Raw genomic sequence first — 20,021 nt, 5'->3', positions numbered from 1 at the left:
TTTACACGGCTCTTAGGTTGTTGATAAACGTGTTAGCATTAGTTTCTCTGAGCTGTTGTCTCAGAACTCTTATTTCAGGAAAATATGCTTAAGTACAGTTATGAAAACTGTTGACTATAATAGCAAAGTGAAATAATCTTAAGCATCTGCTATCTATTTCTTGGTTTGGATGTACTTAATAATAAGAGGATGTTATCCTATCTTCTTGTTTTAAGATGCACCAAACTGGCCTAATGTTTTTCCCCTCTGGTTTACCATGTTTTGCTTGGGTTTTTTAAAATTAATTAAAATTTTGTTTGTAAAACTCACTATTCATTGAGGATTAAAGGTTCAGTGTCCTTATAATGCCAATAACCCATTTTACTCTACATGAAACAGCAACATTATTATGCCATTATGCATAAATGAAACCAAGATTAAGATTTAATTAGGCTAGCTAATAGAATTGCCAGTTGAACATGGGAAAATAATTAGACTCTCTGTAGATTTTTGGCAATTCTTTTGTCACTCATTTTCCTTCTGACCTGCAGTAACAGATGTAATTAATGTATATCAACAACTGTACAATAGCTGCTGTTTTAATTCATGTACTTTGCATTTAGTTTACCATTGTTTAGAATTTAATACTGTTTGAAAGGTTACACAACTTAGTAGGGGCATAATGGGGAGGAAATAAAAATTTAAGTAAATTCCCATTGGTTGTTATAGTTGTGCTCCTTTAAATGTTATTCTGGTAGATTTAACGTGTTTGGAGTAGGAGATATGACAATTTGCATGACAAGACAGTTGTTCAAATAAAAATCACCATATACTAATACATACGAGCAATGTATCTGTAGATATAGTCCATAACATGTAAAGATTTCATAGAGGAATGCTTGCTTCAGAGATAAATATGATAAATGATCAGATTGTTTCCAAAAAACATGCTACCTTCTAAAAAGGAATTAGAATTATGTGCATTAATGAAAGAAGGACTCAAATGATTTTACAGAAATGAAAACTGTACTACTGAGAATGCTGCAAGAGCTTGTTAGGCTTCATTCTATGGTTGTCCATACTTAATGTTACTCTTTCTATTTGGAGTTAGTGAGTGTTGGTAACAGTGAAAAACTGAGGAAAACCTGAAAGAATTCTGGAATAACTTTTAAAGCACCCTGGTTGAAACAAAATGAAAGTTGAACATCTCTTTTTCTGCTTTCCATTATGAACTGTTGATGGAGTAGTTCAGCCTGTGCACAAAAAAAAAAAAAAAATGTGTCTGCATTAGTAGAACTCATTGCTTTAGTGACAGGATGGAAAGGATTATTCACAGTGACCAAAATTTCTGGTTAGAGCTCTGGAGAATTAAAGATGTTGTGAAATATAGGAAAATACTAGAAGCATTCCAGGCTTTAGAATCAAAATTTGTGAATAATGTAGTTCCAGAAAAAGGCTTTTATCTCTTTTGCTCTTACTTAAAGAGGGAAAAATGACTTTTTTTTCCTTCTTTTTAAAGTGCTTGTAGAGGTCCTACATTCAGTATGATAATAGCCAACAGTTGTGAGGAAGTTACTGGTTTTATCTTCAGGTTCTGCTCCTGAAATAACTAGCAATGTAATAAATACACAGTATTGCTTTCTGAATAATAATGGAGACACAAAATTCAGATAGCATCAAGGTGGCTCTGTGATTATTATTTATATCTTCAAATTGACTTTTTATAGCCTTCATCAGGCAATTGTGTTTGCTTTTGTAGAGTTACCACTTTCCAGGACTAAAATGAAAAGGGAGTGAAGGATTGTACTGTTCATAAACAGCATCACAGAAGTAATGTCCTTAGGGTATAATTTTTTCAGAAGTGTGATCATACTAAAATGATAGTCCTCTCTTTTTCCTCCTTCCAACAGCCGACCATATACCAACAAAGTTATTACATTATGGTATCGGCCTCCTGAACTTCTTCTTGGGGAAGAAAGATACACACCAGCTATTGATGTCTGGAGCTGTGGGTAAGAGTTTGGATAGAAGCATAGCAAGGATAAAAACAAGCCAAAAATAAATCTTTCTATCGATCTGTGCTGAAAGCCATAATGATGGAATTTTGCAAAACTGTTTTACAGCTGTATCCTGGGTGAACTTTTTACAAAAAAGCCAATATTTCAAGCAAATCAAGAACTTGCTCAACTGGAACTCATAAGGTAACTAGCAAGCACTGCTATGTAGTAGGTGCCTCCTAAATTGACAGCTTTCTTTTCTTAGTGTTAAAATCTGAGATAACACATTGCAAATACTTGCAAGTGCTCAGTTAGTGCCCCAAATGAGATGTTCAAGGTTTTGAGGGGCATGTTACACAAGTGACATTGGCACAGACATGAAGGTTTCTTTGTGAGTGTTCTGTGCTCCTAGCAGTGTACAGTTGACGAGTAAGATATGTTTTTGTAGAGTAGCTGGAGTTGCCTATTACTGAAATTGTAAAAAGAGGGTAATCAAAATGCCTGTAATTTTTTAGATGATGTTGCAACTTACTTGCAGCAAATCAAAATGAGAGCATGGACAATGAAAGGGACAAATGGGAGGAGCAGGTATTTAGCATGCTCTTGTCCATGAGTTCTTGTTTAAAGCCTACCATGTACACACCTGGGCTTTATTACTTTTGCAGGAATATTTCTGTTCCCTTACAAACTGGCAGACATTTGGTGGAGATAAAAATTCTGTTTCTTTCTTTGTTCTGAATGAATCATAGAATGATAAGTATTTAATTCAGTGGAATTAAATCCACTTTAATGGATTTAAAGTGCATCATCTTCTTTCCCTTTATTCAGCAAACAAAATTTGCTCTTGATTCTGATATCATAATTGACATTGTAAATGAGGAGAGGTGCTCTTCCTAGAAACAAGGGAAAGGAGGGTGAATCCTACAGAACTTACAGAAAGTGGACAGTAAATGGTCAAATTAACTTAATAAAAGATCCTGCAACATCATATATTGAGATGTTTTTCAAAACAGATTGAACAGTAGCATGCTTGTGTGTAATGTGTTATCAGCTGGCCCGAAAAATTGAAGGTTTTAGGAGGTACAGAAAAGATCAGCGGTTGGTTTTGGCATAAGCAGTAAACTCAGGAGTTTGGGAATTTTTGTTTTTGAGCACTAGGTGGCATTGAAGCACATGAGAATGAATAAACCAAAGTTTTTATTTCTTTGTGTTTTACCTCTGGTAGAAAACTCTAAAACTTTGTGATGTCCTTCTGCTGGAAGCTTCTGTTTGTAGCTCATTTCTCATCTTCACTGATGCTATGCATTTTTGCTGTTTGAGCATAATTTATCAGTTTTATCAACATCTCTGCTGTGATCATGTTGCAGTCAACAATTTTACATTTATCTTTTCAAACTTTATCAAAGATAGACCTGAAGTACATTCTGATAGTAAGAGATTTATTATTTTTATTCTCCCTCCTGAGAATTACATACCCTAACCAGCATAAAGTCAGAGTGGTTTGCATAGGACCTGGGGCATAATGAAAAGATCATTAGGTCTCTTACACTAACCATTTAAATCTTAGAAAAAGGAGGGCTGAACTAGGGAAATGTATTTGCAAAATGTCCTTTTATGGCTGCCTGCATCAGAATTTGAAATCTTGCATATATGAAAATACTTTATTATTTCTTTTGGTCAGAAGTGTGGGGTTGATCAACTTGTGCTTAGCCATCCTTGGCTGGAAAAAAAGATGGGGATGGAATGTGAGGCATAAGAGTATGGGCAGCTCCATTTGTTGAGATAGATAAGGTTTGAGACATAAAACTCAAAACTGAAGTAAGAAATACAGAGGTTTTCTAGTGGTTTCTGTCTTCAGGAAATTACTGAATTGCTTGGGTTTTTTTTCCTTATGTCTTCAGCATTAAGTAAATTCTCAGTGTAAACTGCTTTTTCAGTTATTTGGTATATCTTTCTTCAGTGGGGTTGGGAGCTAAGGACATAAAAGTTACTCTAAATGTGGGCTATCCAGTTCTTCTAGTCAGATACCTGGAGTAGCCTTCAGACGTAGTTGGTTGGGTTTCTCAAAATATTTGTGTAAAGGATGTGTAGGCTGGACTGAGGCAGAAACAGTAAGTTTAGTCTCTGTGATTACCCTTTATAGACAATTCACCATTATTTAATGGTGTGGGGCATTTGACAGTGGAGAAATTATAGCTAAAAATAACCTGAACATGAAAATTGAAAATTATTTTTGTTTTCACTGTACTTTCATTAATAAAAATGACAGCTGTGCTCATTTGTGGTTTTGGATCTCATACCCTTTTTTCCCTTCTTTTTGGTACAGCCGAATTTGTGGAAGTCCTTGTCCAGCAGTATGGCCTGATGTTATAAAATTAGCTTATTTCAACACTATGAAACCAAAGAAGCAGTATCGTCGAAAACTGAGAGAAGAGTTTGCTTTGTAAGGATGAAGAATTAGTTTAGTCAACTCTAATAGCATTAAGTTTTCCCAGAGACTTTATGAACTTCAGTATTTTCTGGAGAACAAGCATAGATCAAGTGTAAAGAAAAATGGCTTTAGGTTCTTGTCCTTCCCATGATACCCACTGAGCTTGTATTAACCCTTATTTAATAGGAGCACCAAGAAGAGGAAAGAAGGCTCTAAAATTTCAGCCACCTGTCAGCTTTCACCTAAGGAAACCTAAGGATTTGTTTGGTACACCTGCTTGTTGCCCTGTCCAAAAAACAGCTCAGAGTACTTAATTGTTTTTTATTGGCAAACCTGGCTACAGCTAAATGTGTAGTCTGGTTAACATTACAGTCTTTTGGGTCATAAACTCATTCAACACAGAGGAGTTACCTGAACCGTTATGTTCTAAAGTACTACCATTGGACTAGTTTTGTGCATATATCACAAGTGAAAGGTATGGAAAACAGCTGTAAGCTTATTTTAAAGGGGTTGTTCCCCTCCTTCAGGTACAGTGGGTTTCAAGAGAAATGCATAATCCTGTTCATACTAGAAACTAGTATCTTTGAAGCAATAGAATTGGTTGGGAATCAATCAAAAGTCCAACTCCCTGGTGCTAAATTCCAATATGTAGAGTAACAATATAGCCTTGGCTTTAAAATGTGGGTGTGTTTTTTTGTAAGGACAAGGTTTCAAGGAATGAAGCAACACAAGGCAAAGTTTGGGTTATATAATAGCACAGGTAGTAAAAGGTGAAGTTTATTTCTGCCTCTTACTATCAAGTTCAGGTTGTGGGTGCATTTTGTTACTATATAAGTTACCTGAGGACTTAATGATTATCTTGGAAGGGATATGTTAATTAAAATTTTCCACATGTGTGGTACAAAATAAAGATGTGGCGCTTTCCTCTGTTTTGCACTTTTGTAGCATCCCACCAGCTGCATTGGATTTATTTGATTATATGCTTGCCCTGGATCCCAGCAAGCGCTGCACGGCTGAACAAGCTCTTCAGTGTGAGTTTCTGCGAGATGTGGAACCATCTAAAATGCCTCCTCCAGAGTAAGTAATTTCCACTGGTAATGCCACTGACCTCTAGGAAATGTGAATGTGCACTGATTTCAGTAAGTTCATTGTGGTTCAGTAAAAGAGATGGTGGCAGAAATGTTGACATATACAGTTATTGAAAGGTGATTCTACAGTAAAATGCTTGTGTAGTTAAGTGACTCTTATGTAACAGATAACAGAGTTGATTTGTCATTTCTAGAACTAGTTATTGAGTTTCCATAGAAAATACTCTTCTATGGATGCTTCTGATATTTAAAGAGCATAATTTCTGTTTTATCTGTTTATCAGTGTCTACTTTTTCCAGGGATTTTGAGGTTCTCCATGAATCTGAATTTTCTTTGATGATAGAATGACACTGGGTATAGAGTTGTGCACAGGTACCTGAGAGTTAAAGTGAAATACAGTGAATTGATTCATGAGCCAGATGAGCCTTGGTTTTACAAGCAGGAAAAGTGAAATTGTGCAGGGTTGTTCCTGTCAATTTCTCTAGAGGAAATGTATTGCAATGTCCTGTAGGATTTTTGCAGTGACTTTGCAGTCATTTTTAATCAGTACAAATCATATTTGGAGCATGTCCTGAGATAAACAGTGAAAAGGTACTAGAGAATCTGTAGCTCTCATTCCTTCCTCATTATAGCTGCAAGAACATAGACTCTATGATACTGTTTGAGTAAACTGAATCTTCAAGGCAGCTTGTACTGACTTCTTTTTATCTAAGGATTTTATTAAAATTCTTTATGGACTTACCTGTTCCATACACAAGATTTGTTACACAGAATCACAGAATGAGTGAGGTAGGCAGGGACCACAGTAGGTCATCTGGTCCAGCCTTCGTGCTCAAGATCATGTCATCCCAGAGCACATGGCACAGGTTTGTGTCCAGATGGTTTTTGAGTATCTCCAGTGAGGAGATACAACAACCTCTCCACAACCTCTCTGGGCAAACATTACTGATGTTCCTGAAAATGAGCTGAAGAAGGTTTCATTGTCTGAATATGACTATATGACTGTGTGAAAATTGGGAATCAGCAATCTCAAGCTGTTTGCTGAAGTTTCAGAACCACTTGTGCAGCATGTTGCTTATGTGCATTTTAAAGTAAGTGAATGGGAAAATCATCTTTTCTTCAGGGATGTGGTAATACATCCATTCTAGAAGCTGATATATGGAAATTCAAAACAAACTAGTCACTGGTGTCATTCTAAAAATTAGGAGGAACCACACTCCCTTCTGGCACAGCACAGGAAAATGTCACCTGTTCTCTTGAGAGACTGAAGTTCTGTTTTGGGAAGGAGAGCTGTTCATCCATCGAAAGTGACATGCTGATTGGAAGGACCACAAGATACTTCTCACAATGAGTTCTTGCTTCCAGTTGTTTTTCAGAGGGAGAGAACAAAGGAAACAATTTTCGTAATTGCCTTTTCAGTCTCTTGTCACTTGTCAGCTAGTTTTTCCATGTTCCTGGATGACAGAACTGCCAAAACAGTTAATATGTAATAGGAAAACATAAACCAGTATTTTTACTGCCCCTCTCAGTGGGTCTTTGTGGCTTTGTGGGTCTTTGTATTTCTGTGGGTCTTTGTGTTCCTCAGGAAATCAGAATTGAGATGCCTGCAGGGAACTGTAATGGAAGGACAGAATTACTGGCAGATAAGTTTCTTAGGAGAATTTTCCTCTGCATTCATATGTCTTAAAGGATATCCCCTTGTTCTTCCTGGCATCCCAGCTTTGCTAGTGCCAAGTGATATATATTCATGCAACTTTTTCCTTTTTTTTTCCCCACCCACTTCCTTGGTTGCGTGAGCTGTACACTATAAACACTAGATAACCATGTCTATTATGGTGGACAAATATGTGACCTACTGACTCAGCAGTACTTTCATAAGCAGACAGAAGGACCCTGCAAAAAATGTTTTCATATTTATAACCTAGTTTTCTAGTAGTATGCAAGCTGTATTTCATAGCAACTGTGCAGCATTGATTTTAAAGTTTTGAATTACACAAATAATTAGGAAAATAATTCTCATTTTAAGATACTTTCTCCGCTTTTCTGCCAGGAGGACTTGTGCTTCTGAAAGAGGCACTCTGTAAAGAGTTTTGAGCCAGAAAAAGCAGGTCTAATATTTTGCTGGCTTTTAAATGTTTCCTGGTGTATTTCTGAGTTCCAGTAGGTTCATCTTTCAAGAGTTATATTATGTATAATTTAAGTGGTTCTAAAATCAGTGTGATTAAAAAAAAAAAAAAAAAGATTAAAAATAGGGATAAAACTGATTATCTCAAATCATTCTTTGCAGCCTTCCTTTGTGGCAGGATTGCCATGAGCTGTGGAGTAAGAAACGCAGAAGACAGAAGCAGATGGGCATGACTGATGACTCTACAGCAGCTAAAGTCCCTAGGAAGGATCTGTCCCTAGGCATGGATGAGAGCAGAACCAACACCCCACAAGGCATGCAAACTTCTTCCCAACTCAAAACTCAGGGCAGCTCTAGTGTAGCACTTGGTCAGTAATATTTTCAGTTCTTATAATTACCTACTACTTGGATTGCACCTCTAGAAATTTTAGATGTTATTTGCAGAGTATTGGCGTCCCCTGGATTCTTGAGGGAGGAACAGTATTGTAAGTTTAATTTTTGTTAAAAAAGATTTGCTTTTGCTTTTGGAAAAATAATTGTTTCTTACCAATTTTACCTAGCTTTTCAGCCTGGTCAGAGCAACTAACTTGCTTGCTCTTTATTTTGAAGGGATTTTAGCTCTTGCTCATCTATAATTCTTTGGTAATTCCACAAGCCAGTGGCTGTTTTAATATTGTCACAATCTCCATAGATTGGATAAGCTTTATTGGTATTGATAAACTGATCAGCAGGCAAAGTTTAGAACAATTGTCATTTTAAATGGAACAGGTTCAATCTGCATGTTATGTTAGTCTTCAGCTTTCCAGGTTGTTGGGACTAAATGAAGTTGTAAAAAACCCAAAGAAATGCCAAACACCAAAACCACCCCTCCCAGAAGCTGGTATAACACGAAGGATCTACCTCTGTGAATTGTACTACCAATAATTCTGAAACTTAACCAAAGTATCTTGAGACAAGCTTTACAAATATAGCAAAAAAACTAATGGTTCCAGTATGGAGACCATTTGAAATACTCAGCAGTTAAGTGATAGTTCTTAATATGTAGAAATACAAAGAATAACAACACCAAATGGATACCTGAAAGTTGAATGCAAGATGATTTTTGATTGTGCAAAGTAACCATAAATCCTACGGTGCTGATAGAGGAGTTCAGCTAAAAAACAGTCTGTGCATTCATAGCAGCTGACAATTCTGCTGGATTTAATACTATAACCATCTTGAATCAACCCTTAGTTTAACAGTAGAGCAGAGTTCCAAATATTCTGTGCAAAGATACATAGAAAGTAGTTGTTTTGATCTTATTTTTTTGCAATTCATTGCCTCTTGCTCCATTAATCTCGTTTCTCACTGTAAACCAACTGTGAGATCCATATGTTTAGGCTAAAGTTTTGGCAGCATTTTCAAGAATGACTTCCTGTAACTTTTCCCCCATCAATGAAACTATCTTAGAAGTTCAAAGAGTCCAAAGGATAGTTAGCTTCTTTGTGTTTTTATAACGTAACAGCCTGATGAGATACCGCTGTTAGTCATTAACACTGACTATGGAAAAAAACCCTAAGCAAATGGAGAAGGAATCATTCAGACCTATATTGCTTTTTACCCATATGTACACAGAAAAATGTCTAGCTAGAAAAGAAGACAATTTAATTTTCAGTGGAGCATAGAAGCATTTCCTGTATTAAACAAAACACTTCTGGAAGCCGTAATGCACCTTAGATAATATTATAAGACACATTATATAACACCATGACCAAATGCGTGCTTTAGCCAAAACTCTTGCATTTTTTTCTAAGTACCCCAAAAGGAGAGGTTAAAAAGACATGTATTGATTGCTAGTGTTCTGATTCATGAATGGGGCCCCTGGTTATTGCATTTTGCGATTTAACAGGAAATGTTCAGAGCTCAATAATTTCGTTATGACAGATTTCCTAGAATACAGTTTCCTGTTAGAATGAACTTAAAGCTAACCAAAAAGTGTGGAATAGGTAGATTAGTTTCCCTGTTTGGCATTTTACTGATGAATTTTCATGGAGAGTCTGAGAGAAGTTTTAGTGTTGTATATACAGATGTGACAAAATCTTCTGTTAATCACAAGATCTAGGTGAGAGTCAGCGGTACAAGGCATAAGAAATTGTGATTTCTTTTTTTGTATTGCTGAATTAGAAGGTGGATTATATTCATATAGATACATAAACATTTTGAAGTCCCTGGATCCTGCTTAAGTAGATTCCAAGTGCTCATATCCTGGTGCACACCCACAAGTAGAGCTGTGGGTTGTGGGTTTTGAAGCACTCTCCAGCTGTGCTGCTCTTAAATCTTGCAAGGCAAATATTATGAATTAATATATTGGTAAGACAGAACAATGGCAAGGGTAGAAGAGGACTGAATGTGTTTGTGCTGACCTGGGTTAAGAAAAATTCAGAGCTCAGTCAGCCTGCTCACACACTCATTTTGCAGTTTCTAGCTGCTTTCTTCTCTAAGTCATTGGCTCATAAGGCATGTTGCAGTCCATGCTACTTCACTTCTATCAAAGTAAATCACCACAGTGGGTAATTGAAGCTCAGAAACTACCTTGATATTCAAATTTCCTTATTCATATTCCCCTGCATCATCATAATTGCTCTTATTTGGGGCAAACTCCATTTAATTGAATTAACTGATAGTATCACATATTTCCTGCTACTGAGGGATTGACATCTTGTCCCTCAAAGTCAGCACTTCCTTTTGCATTTATACTGTGAGCTCCTAGGCCACCTAGAGCTGGGTCACTTGGGCAGGTGTTTAAACCCAGATGCTGAATTAGAATGGGCTGGAATATAATTGGAAATGGGTTTTACAGATGGCTACTTTTTAACAAAGAGTTGTGATATGTCAAAGATAGGAAATTTTATGGGGATTGGAAGTCTTACAGCTGCCTAAAGCAGGTGGCCTTAAGCCCCAGCTTAGTTATATTGTGGAAAATTGAGCTCTAGCTTGGTGTTTTTCCATCTGTCCAAGTGCATGTGTGCACCTCATGGAAGTCACTTTGGTTATATTGGATCTTACTGTTCCATTTCCTATAGATACTCCCCAAAGACAGTTAATATGTAAAAGCTTTCAATTTCTGTGTTGTCCAAACCCATGCTTTGCCAGTCATGTCAGCCATGCTAGATTAGTCTTCTTTTGAGTTTCTGAAATATGCCAGTTCTAAATAATACTTAAAACCACCTTTTTTGTCTTTAGCAAAAACAAGCACTGGACAGCAGTTAAACCAGAATGAAGTGGCAATCCTGCTAAACCTGCTACAGTCTAAAACAAGTGTTAGTTTGGCACAGTTTGCCCAAGTATTGAATATTAAGGTAAACCCAGAGACTCAGCAGCAACTAAATAAAATAAATCTTCCTGCTGGAATTTTGTCAGCAGGTGAAAAACAGTCAGAACAGCAGCAGCAGCAGCCGCCGCCTCCTCCGCCACCACCTCCAGAGCAGGAGCCTCTAAAACAGCCGATGGTCACGCAGCCCCCCGTGCCACCTGCTCAGCTGGGTCAGCCTAAGGCTGAGACTGATGCTGCCCAGGCAGCTGTGCAGAGTGCATTTGCTGTTCTGTTGTCTCAGTTAATAAAGGCTCAGCAAACAAAACAGAAAGATTTTGCGCTGGAGGACAAGGAAAATGGATCAGGAAATGAAATGTCATTACAACTCAGGCAGCCTCCAGAGCTCGCCACTCCTGTGTCTGTCAGCCGAGACGACGTGGAATCTCCAGCACCTGGCTACCCACATCTGATCAAGTCATTATACATGTCTGCAGGTACTGTAGGCCTTTATTGCTAACCAGCAAATACCTGGAGCACTGGAGATGTAATAATTTGGGAGTAGAGAATTGACATGTTTGCCATATGAATCTGTGCAAGTATAGGAGATTAAACAGATTTGGTCACATTTTACATCTCAGAGAATTTGTCTCTTAGTCTAACAGGTGCCATGCAGGCAGAGCAAACAATGATACCTAACCTAAGAAGTACAGAAGTATTAGTGTTGAAACATTGTAGTGGTGTAGGTTATGATCCTGGGGGTTGGGGTTTTCTTAGTGGTGAGTGTGGTGGTGAAGACAGTTTTTTTTCTAGCAGATGCATAGATATAATTTGCCAGTTTTGACTGTGTGTTTAGGTAAAGCTTATTTTGGTGAGACAGTATTCTTTTTTGGGTTTTAATGCTGACTAGAGCAGTTCCTTAGTGTCAAATTCAGCAGTTACCCATTAACTGTCACACACACACATGGCTAAAGGTTGCCATTGAGGCATAGTAGTGGCTTCCATAGTCTTCACACAGTTTAGAGCTCTATTCATCTTTTTGGGTTGCAAATTCAGATTTATTAGGGTGGTTCATGTATTGTTTTGTGGTGTTTCCAGCTGTTGAAAGAAATACTCCGAAGTGATTTGGGGCTGAGAGGTTGAGAGGTTGAGACGTGTGCTTTTTTGTTCGTGTATATTTCAAACCTTGAGTTTTGATGTTCTTTGATAGAGTGGCCTTTTTTCCCCTTGAGATTTCTATCCTGTGAATCTTTCTTTATCCTTCTTTGAATTTTTATTGTTTGTGTTGCTTTTGTTCTGGTCGTTTGGTTTTGCTGGGGTCTTTTTTTAAGGAGCTTGAACTGTTTTTCTTTAACTGACTGCCTGGTAATCTTACTTTAAGGAGTAACCTGCATCACACTCCGGATGCAAATGAGCAGTTGCCAGATTTTACCCAAAATAATATAATTACTGCTAAATTTAATTCATAAATTCATGAGAATTGAAGTTAACGAACCTTTATGTTTTTCCAGGAAGGAGTCCTTTTCTTTCTGGTCCTGTTATTTGTATACTTGTATATTTGTATACTTTTATTCCAGAGCTTTTCTTTTTCTTCTTTTATCTTAGGTCAAGAGGATTTGGTTAGGCAGTCTGAGATGAGGCTTCTGAACCGAACACCTGAGCAGGAGCGCCCTCGGATCTTGCCTCCGGACCAGCGTCCCCCCGAGCCACCGGAGCCTCCGCCGCTCACTGATGAGGACCTTGACTATCGGACAGAGAATCAGCATTTGCCTATAAGTAACTCTTCAGGAACAGATCCTCATGCAGGAGTGAAAGCAGCTCTTCTGCAGCTGCTGGCTCAGCATCAAGCTCAGGCGACAACGGAGGAGCCAGTACAAACGAGTGTGGATTATCAGGCTAGAGACTCCTATGTAACAGGCCCGGACTACAAGGATAACTTTGGATCATCTTCCTTCTCATCTGCCTGTTACAGCACTAGCGATGGAATAGGAAGCGGATCATCAGGAGTATTAGAAAGGAGGAGTTTCCTTGGAAACTCAGATATTCAGTCTTTGGATAACTACAGTACTGCTTCATCTCACTCTGGTGCTGCCCCTCCTCCATCAGCCTTTCCGGAATCCTTTCCTAGCTCAGTAACTGGTTATGGAGACGTTTACCTCAACGCTGGCCCCATGCTGTTCAGTGGAGATAAAGACCATAGGTTTGAATACAGCCATGGCCCAATCCCGGTTTTGGGGAGCGGCAGTGATGCTTCCACAGGGCCAGAGAGTGCGCACTCTTTGCCCACAAAGATGCACAACTATAGCTATGGAAGTAATTTACAGGAAAATCCCACTGGCATCAGCCACATGCATGGACAGACTTGGACTTCTCCTGCCCAAGGACCTGGCTATTCCCAAGGATACAGGGGACACATTAGCACATCTGCAGTAAGAGGGCGAGGCAGAGGATTACCATATTGAGTATCTGTTTTTCCTCAGGCACATCATTTTTATCTGGAAAAACATTTTTTTTTTCCCCCTAGCTGCAATTTAAAGCAGCAGTTCAACAGACTTGAATAATGTTAATTCAACAGCTTTATTTTTATGTGGAAAAGGGTCTTGCATACAGTAGGAAAAATTTAAAAATGCTTACAACTCATGCTGTCTAAAAACTAGATGACTTGATTGTACATGTTCACAAACTCTAGTTCTGACTTTTATTTTGTATTTTGGCAGTTTTAAGTGGATGCTAAATTTAGGGACATCAGCTTTTTATGGCACTCTTTCAGATCTTCTGAACTATGCACATTTGTGCTTTTTTTGTAAGTTTGGACCAACTTTTATGTAAAAAAAAAAAGAAATTTTACAACAATCAAAGCAGGGCACTGATTTATTTGGTATTTTTCTTTTTACAGAACTACCTTTAGTCAAAGGTCACTGTCAGTCTTTGCACTGCTTTCAGTGTTATTGTGGAAGGTGTATTTCGTGCTCATTTCAGATAATAAAACACAACCTTTCTCTTGATGCAAAATTTTATAAATATTTGGTCAACGTTTTTTTTCTTTCAAGAAAAAAAAATGGGCGTTCTGGTAAAATGTTCTCTCCATCTCCCACACTTGTTTATATAAAAACTGTTTTACTTGAATGGTAAGTGCCTTAACTTGTAAGCTTAAGGTCTGCAAAAACTTGGAAGTACTTCATAGGTCACTATGAACATAATGCCTAAACCTGGGTAATTAACAAGAGAATTCAGATAATAATAAGAAACTCGAACAGGTCCTAATTTTGTGGTGTTTACTTCACATGGGCCAGTTACTTAGAGACCTGATCTTACTTAGAAAAAATTGTAATTTCCAAATTGAACTTCATGAGAAACGTTGAAAGTGAGGAGAAGAATGAAGAGTGTAGATTTTCCTCAGCTCCCTGTTGGAGTTGTAGTAAGTGTTTTAGTTCCTCTGCCAAATAAACTATACTTTATATGTCCTTACCAAGTGATGAAATAGTTTTTTTCTCTTAAGTGTCGACAGCAGTAATTTCTTTACTTTGTGTGAGAAGCTGACACCGTTTGTCTTTTTACCCCAAATACTGCATTGTAGGAAGTAACCAAAGGAAAAAAATGACCAGTATTTAAAGCAATGGCAAAATGTTTGACACTTAGTTGTAATTCGCTGTAAACTTGTGATTGTGCCAATTAATTGATTTTTATCTGCTATTCCACAGAACATTTTAATATTGGAATTGAGTGTCTCGGAACAACTAAAATTTTTATAGTTAAAACTCTTACCAAGAGCCACTCCTCGTACTAATTACAACTTCCAGCATGGTATTTTTTTTTGTTTCCTCTGGCAACAAGTGGTCTCTCTCCTGCAGAGAGGAGGTATGGTTTTATTTTGCCTGTACGTATAAGGATGTCTTGAAGCCCATATTGGAAACAATTTTCCAACTGATTATCCAGTTGACAAATCGGTACCTTATGTAACTGTTTAAATACTACTTTTTAAAAAGTAAAATTTCTACTTACACTATTACATATGTCTTGTCAATGACTTTTTGGATTTTCAGAATAGAAGCCAAAGCTGTTGGTGTTTCGTTTTAATTGAAAAACTTGATTCATATATGGCTAATTCCCACACTGTACAGCATGGAGAAACTCCCTTTGCTGACTGTGTATTTGAGGATCTGGCAGATGAGGAATGGAGAGAGTCCTGCTGCTTACACTGTCCCCAAGTCTGGCAGTTGCCTTCACTAGACACAATATTCCTATTGTGAATCCTGTCATCTGAAAATAAAACTGTTCAGGTCAGAAAGAAATACAACCTGAATAGCCTGTGCGTAAGAAAGGCAAAACTTCACGTGAATGACAGTGCCCTGGACCATCTTTTCCCTGAGTAAGGACGTCCCCATAGCATTTTTCTCCTAGAAAAATTTCAAAGACAAAAATCACTAGTGTCATTTAGATATGGACAGTGTTGGCTAAGGGTCTTTGTTTACTGATCTTTAAAAAACCCAGACCCACAAATATATGCACAGATTTCTCTTTATTTTGTATTTTTTTTTCTAGAATCAAGCAAAAGACTTTCAAAGCTTATATGCACTTACTTTCACTAAAGATGTGCAGTCTGGGGTTACTCACCTGCACTTCAAGTGTAACTACAGGCAATAGCTGGCTAAAAACACAGGTAAGTTCAAATGGAGAGTAGATCTCAGAGAACTTAATTATAATTGACTTCCAATACAAAAATACAAGGAAGAAGTCGTGTCTCCTACCTTCCCTTTTGGACGTAAATTTTCAAGTCATTTAGTTAGCTTCATTCAATGCAGAGGAGTCAGTCCCCTCTGCATCTGTAAATGAGTGTGCAGTTTCCTTATGAGCTGGCAGTACTTTCAGACATTGTTCTACCAGAATGGATTTCAGTCTTTGGCCATGAAAAATCCCCGATAACCTCAACACAAGTAATCCTGACTTTGAGGAGAGAGGAAGTGCAATAACCAGTTGACTTCCAGATGAATCAGAAACAAAATCTGGTATGCTGTAGCAGATGAATACTGTACAGTTCCTTTTCCCCAGCTTAAAGATGACTAGCCTGTGACTTTGAACACTGTATTTGCCTGGAGCAACAGTGTTGGGATAATTTGGAGGGAAAGTGAATGTATTTCCATATGTGATAACTGAAAAGATTACAACCCAGGGAATCTTGCTGGGTCTTTTGCTGATGCCTTTCTTCCTGGGCTGATGGAGGCTGGGTGCAAGTGAGGAGCTCTGCCCTTGATGGTGTGGCAGGAGGATTAGTGCCTGCAGCCACTGGCCTGGAATTGTGTCTGAGCAGGTTAGCAGCCAGGGAATTGTCCACATCTAAGGACAGCAGGTCCACATTCATTTGTACTGGACATGTGTATTACCTGTCAGCATTTCTCTTCAATTAAATCACACGATGAGGTGCTTATGGCAGCATTTTACCCTTACGTGTGAACTCCTCAGCAGAGAGTCTGTACTAGTTTGGCATTTTACATCACGAGGCTCTTGCATTTTTGATGCAGTAGTAGGCATTCTGAAAACAGCGTTGTTTTTCTGTGGAGCCATGGCTTCTATTACTTTCTCCCTCATTCCTTTGGGTTTATGTTTTCTGTGCTGCGATTCCAAAGTGAGCTACAGAGACCTGGATACTACATCAAAAAGTAAGTGTTGTGTGTTTGTATTTCTAAATAAACATAGTGAAATACTGTAATAATGGACTATCAAATAGCAAGTACTTCATTGTTTATATTAAGTGGTCTTTAGGCATACCAAGAGGAGGAAAACGAGCACGACTGGACTGCTTATGACCATGACTTAAAACACTTAGACTATTACAATGCTTACATTCAGCCAAAGGAAAAGGAAACCACTTTTATGGATCGCTAGTTGTCATTATCCTGAACAGAATGAGCAGTGCTAGGGAAGAGATAATAAAAATACATGTATCCTTAAGTGTTAATATAATTTCTTGGAAAAATAATTTTTAAATGGCAAACATCTATATTTTCTTATGTTTCCATAAAATGTGGTCTCAAATTTTCTTCATCCCACAGTTGTGTCAGGTGCTTTCTAGAAGCAGAGGCAGTAAGTGGCACGTTGTAAGTTCTTACAGTTTTGAGCGCTCTTCTCCTTTTGCTTTCAGTTTTGGTGGAGGCAGTTTCAGTTATGGTGAAGTTTACAGTTGGATGAGTTTAACATAATTGTGTGTTAAAAACTGAAGTACTGAAGTAACACAGGATACCTCTTGTCTGTAGGCAAATTAGGTCTTGGACCATGAATTCTGTTTCTGAGAGAGAAAAATGTCACATGTACTACTTGCATTCTTCTTTTCATTAATAAAACACGCAAGTGTTTTACATACATTTCTCCAGTCTGTTCTGTTACAGTGTTTTTTTACATGAGGAAATTTTGGCTATCACCCTTCTTGAGAGTTTTGGGATGTTCTGTATTTGCAGAAGTGTGTCATGAAATTTAGGAATTGCCAGAAAATCTATTTGAATTCTATATTTAAAAATAAAATGACCTTGGGTTGACTTCAAATTAACTTGCTTATCAGGGTGAAGAAACTTTATTGCAGGAGTTATTTCGAGACAACTTAATTTAAAATAAATTGTTATGCTTCAGCTTGCTTACTCTTTGTTATTTTAAGCCATTTGTATATAAAATGTATTGTGCGGCCTGTAAATAAAATACTGAAAATTGAAGTCTTTCCTTGTTTTCCCTCTCTGATTGTCAAATAGCATTTCAAAAGAACATTGGGTTAAACTGAGAATATTTTCAGTGTATTGCAATTCTGCAAGTTTTTAATAAAACCCATTGACTGCTCCGGTCCTGTTTCAAAGGAGCCCTGCAGGGACTGACAGTGTGAGCCTTTACTGGCAGCGTGGATGGTGTGGGAGCCAGGGTGCAGCAGAACATCCCTCGAGCACTGGTGCTGCCCCAGGAGCAGGCAGAGTGCTGGGACCGGGGTGTGGGACAGGGGCTTTGCCAGTGCTGAGAAGCTGCTGCTTTAACACCTGCAAGCTGCTCAGGATGGTGGGCGATGGACAACGTGGTATTTTTTCTTTGCCGTGTCCAGGCAGATGTGTAGTTAATATTCTCCACCACTGTCCCTTTGAAGAGGATGGCGTGTATGTTAGAAGCAATGGGAAATCAAACCCAAGCAGCCAGGTGTTTTCAGTGTCTGGTGAGACACTGAAGTGAGCCTGGCTTAAGCAACTGTGCTTTGAATGCCTGAGGCTTTTCTTGCTTTTTTTCCTACTCTATTAGTTAATCTAATGAAACCTTTTGAGTCTTTCAATAAATGCTATACCTTCATGCAAAAATATGGCACTTGTTCTTCTCTTCAGTTCTCTTGAGATTGGGCAGAGTGCTGCTTCCTCACTTGTCACTGATAAAGTCAATAGATGGGCATTCCAATTGAAAATGCAACTGGAAGTTACAGGGGCCAGCAGCAGTTAACATAGGTGTGGTTTGACGTTAGGCTGACAAGATGTGTAGCTGCAGCCCAAAACATCTCACTCTGGAAACAATATTTTGGTGACAGCTACAATTAAAGCCCAGCCTTCAGTTCTGGTGACAAGCTCAGGCTGTATTTCACAGGGTGTTGACTTGCATGTAGCAGATCTGGCAGTTGTGTGTAACCAATTCTACGTGTCTGCTCAGTTTTTCTCATGAAAGCTGCTATTGCAACTTAACCATGAAGTTGTGACAAAGTTGGCTCTGGTTTATGTTGGAGCATGAACCCGAAATGGTTTGAGAATGGTGTGGCATCCCTTTCATTGAGCTCTTACTGCCGTAGGGGTAGCCAGCTGTGCAATAAGGTACCAGTAATAATTCCATTGGGATCTGCATGTCAGTCGATATCCTCAGCTGCAAGTAAAATAGCATCAAGTGAAAAAGGAGATACACAAGTAACTGCAGAACAGTCTGTATCAACACAGAGCAAGGAATGGCTCTATGAAATTGGTGGCAAGAGAGGAAACCAGTCCTCTTGTCAAAGCCATGAATTATTGCCTGCTAGCTTTGAAGAACAATGCAGTTTTGCAGAAATTTCTTTTAAATTACCTGAACCAGGATTAGATTGCTTATACTTTTAAGGAATGCCTATAAAACCTGACAGGCCATCTGGATGAGCACGATTAGAGCTACCAAACTCCCCCACCATGTGGAAGAAAAGGAAAGATGGAGCACTTTGCAGTTGCAGCAAACATGGGCAGAGAGAACTTCATTTGACAGATAGGGTAACTGTAGCTTTTCCCAATCAACTGCATTCGCTTTGATGGAGCTTGAGAGTTTTGTTTTTAAAGTCGTTTACTTGTTATGGCTCCTTATTTTGGGCTTTTTTTACTTCCTGTGGAGAGAAGGCACAGTCAGAGGAACTTTCAGCTTTATGGTCATGTTTTCTTTTCCTTCAGTTAGAGCAGCCCTTGCCAATAGGCAATACTTGAATCTCTTCACACGGCTTCAGTTGCTGAGCAGGTCCTCTGGGGCACTTTGGGTGTACTATTGATACGGCAAATTGTCATAACATGGTGACTGTACCTTTAATAGGACTTTTTGCAAAGAGCCTTCGTGAAGATTTTTTTTTTTTTATTTTAGGAAAATTATTAGGAAATACAGTGTAGAGGAGACATAGCTGGTTAGAAAGGGGGAATACTCAAGTGTGTTACAGAAACCAGCCTTGTATTCACAAGCAGATCTGACAGCTATATGCTGCCCTTGAGGTAATTTGGGGGAGTAAGTGGTTAGTATTTGACAGATGTCTCTGCTGTACTCCCTCCTGTGGGCTAGGCTGTGGTGTTAGTTGCTAGAGGACATAGCTGGAAGCAGGTGTTTAATGTGCAGCAATGTCTAACACAGGTGCCTTTTTTCTTTCCTCCTGCAAGTTCTTTTCAGACCTGTTTTACAAATGTGTAAAGCATGTCAGCAGGTTCCATTATGGGGTACAGCACACTCTCTACAGCCTTTCGAGGACCTTGGTTTTGCCCAGGTGGCAGTGCTCAGGAAGCACTGATGCCTGCTTGCCCTGTGTTTGGGAGCCTCTCTGAGCAATGCCCTAAGCGCTGCCAGAGCTGCTTCCTCTCCTTGCTCTGTCTCCAGGTCACCCTGAGAA

General features: G+C 38.5%; 1 protein-coding gene across 6 annotated transcripts in view; it reads left to right on the top strand.

Annotated features, from left to right (window-relative positions):
- The window catches only part of CDK13 (cyclin dependent kinase 13), a 47,265-nt gene extending 29,655 nt beyond the window's left edge, over positions 1–17,610 (top strand). Inside the window, exons 8-14 of one of the 6 annotated variants that reach the window (XM_058830630.1) lie at positions 1,890–1,991; positions 2,103–2,180; positions 4,303–4,419; positions 5,353–5,484; positions 7,783–7,934; positions 11,023–11,406; positions 12,515–17,610. In XM_058830630.1, coding sequence (XP_058686613.1) covers positions 1,890–1,991; positions 2,103–2,180; positions 4,303–4,419; positions 5,353–5,484; positions 7,783–7,934; positions 11,023–11,406; positions 12,515–13,371 — 1,822 coding nt within the window. In that variant the 3' untranslated portion in view covers positions 13,372–17,610. Of the gene's footprint in view, positions 1–1,889; positions 1,992–2,102; positions 2,181–4,302; positions 4,420–5,352; positions 5,485–7,782; positions 7,989–10,842; positions 11,407–12,514 lie in introns of all 6 variants that reach the window. The other 5 variants (XM_058830629.1, XM_058830625.1, XM_058830628.1 and 2 more) reach the window with 5 other exon arrangements.
- The last annotated feature ends 2,411 nt before the right edge of the window (positions 17,611–20,021 follow it).

This window comes from Poecile atricapillus, chromosome 2 (genome assembly GCF_030490865.1).
Source record: "Poecile atricapillus isolate bPoeAtr1 chromosome 2, bPoeAtr1.hap1, whole genome shotgun sequence".
Taxonomy (NCBI): Eukaryota; Metazoa; Chordata; class Aves; order Passeriformes; family Paridae; genus Poecile; species Poecile atricapillus.
Note: the sequence above shows the minus strand (reverse complement) of the source record. Positions and strands in the feature narration are given on the sequence as shown.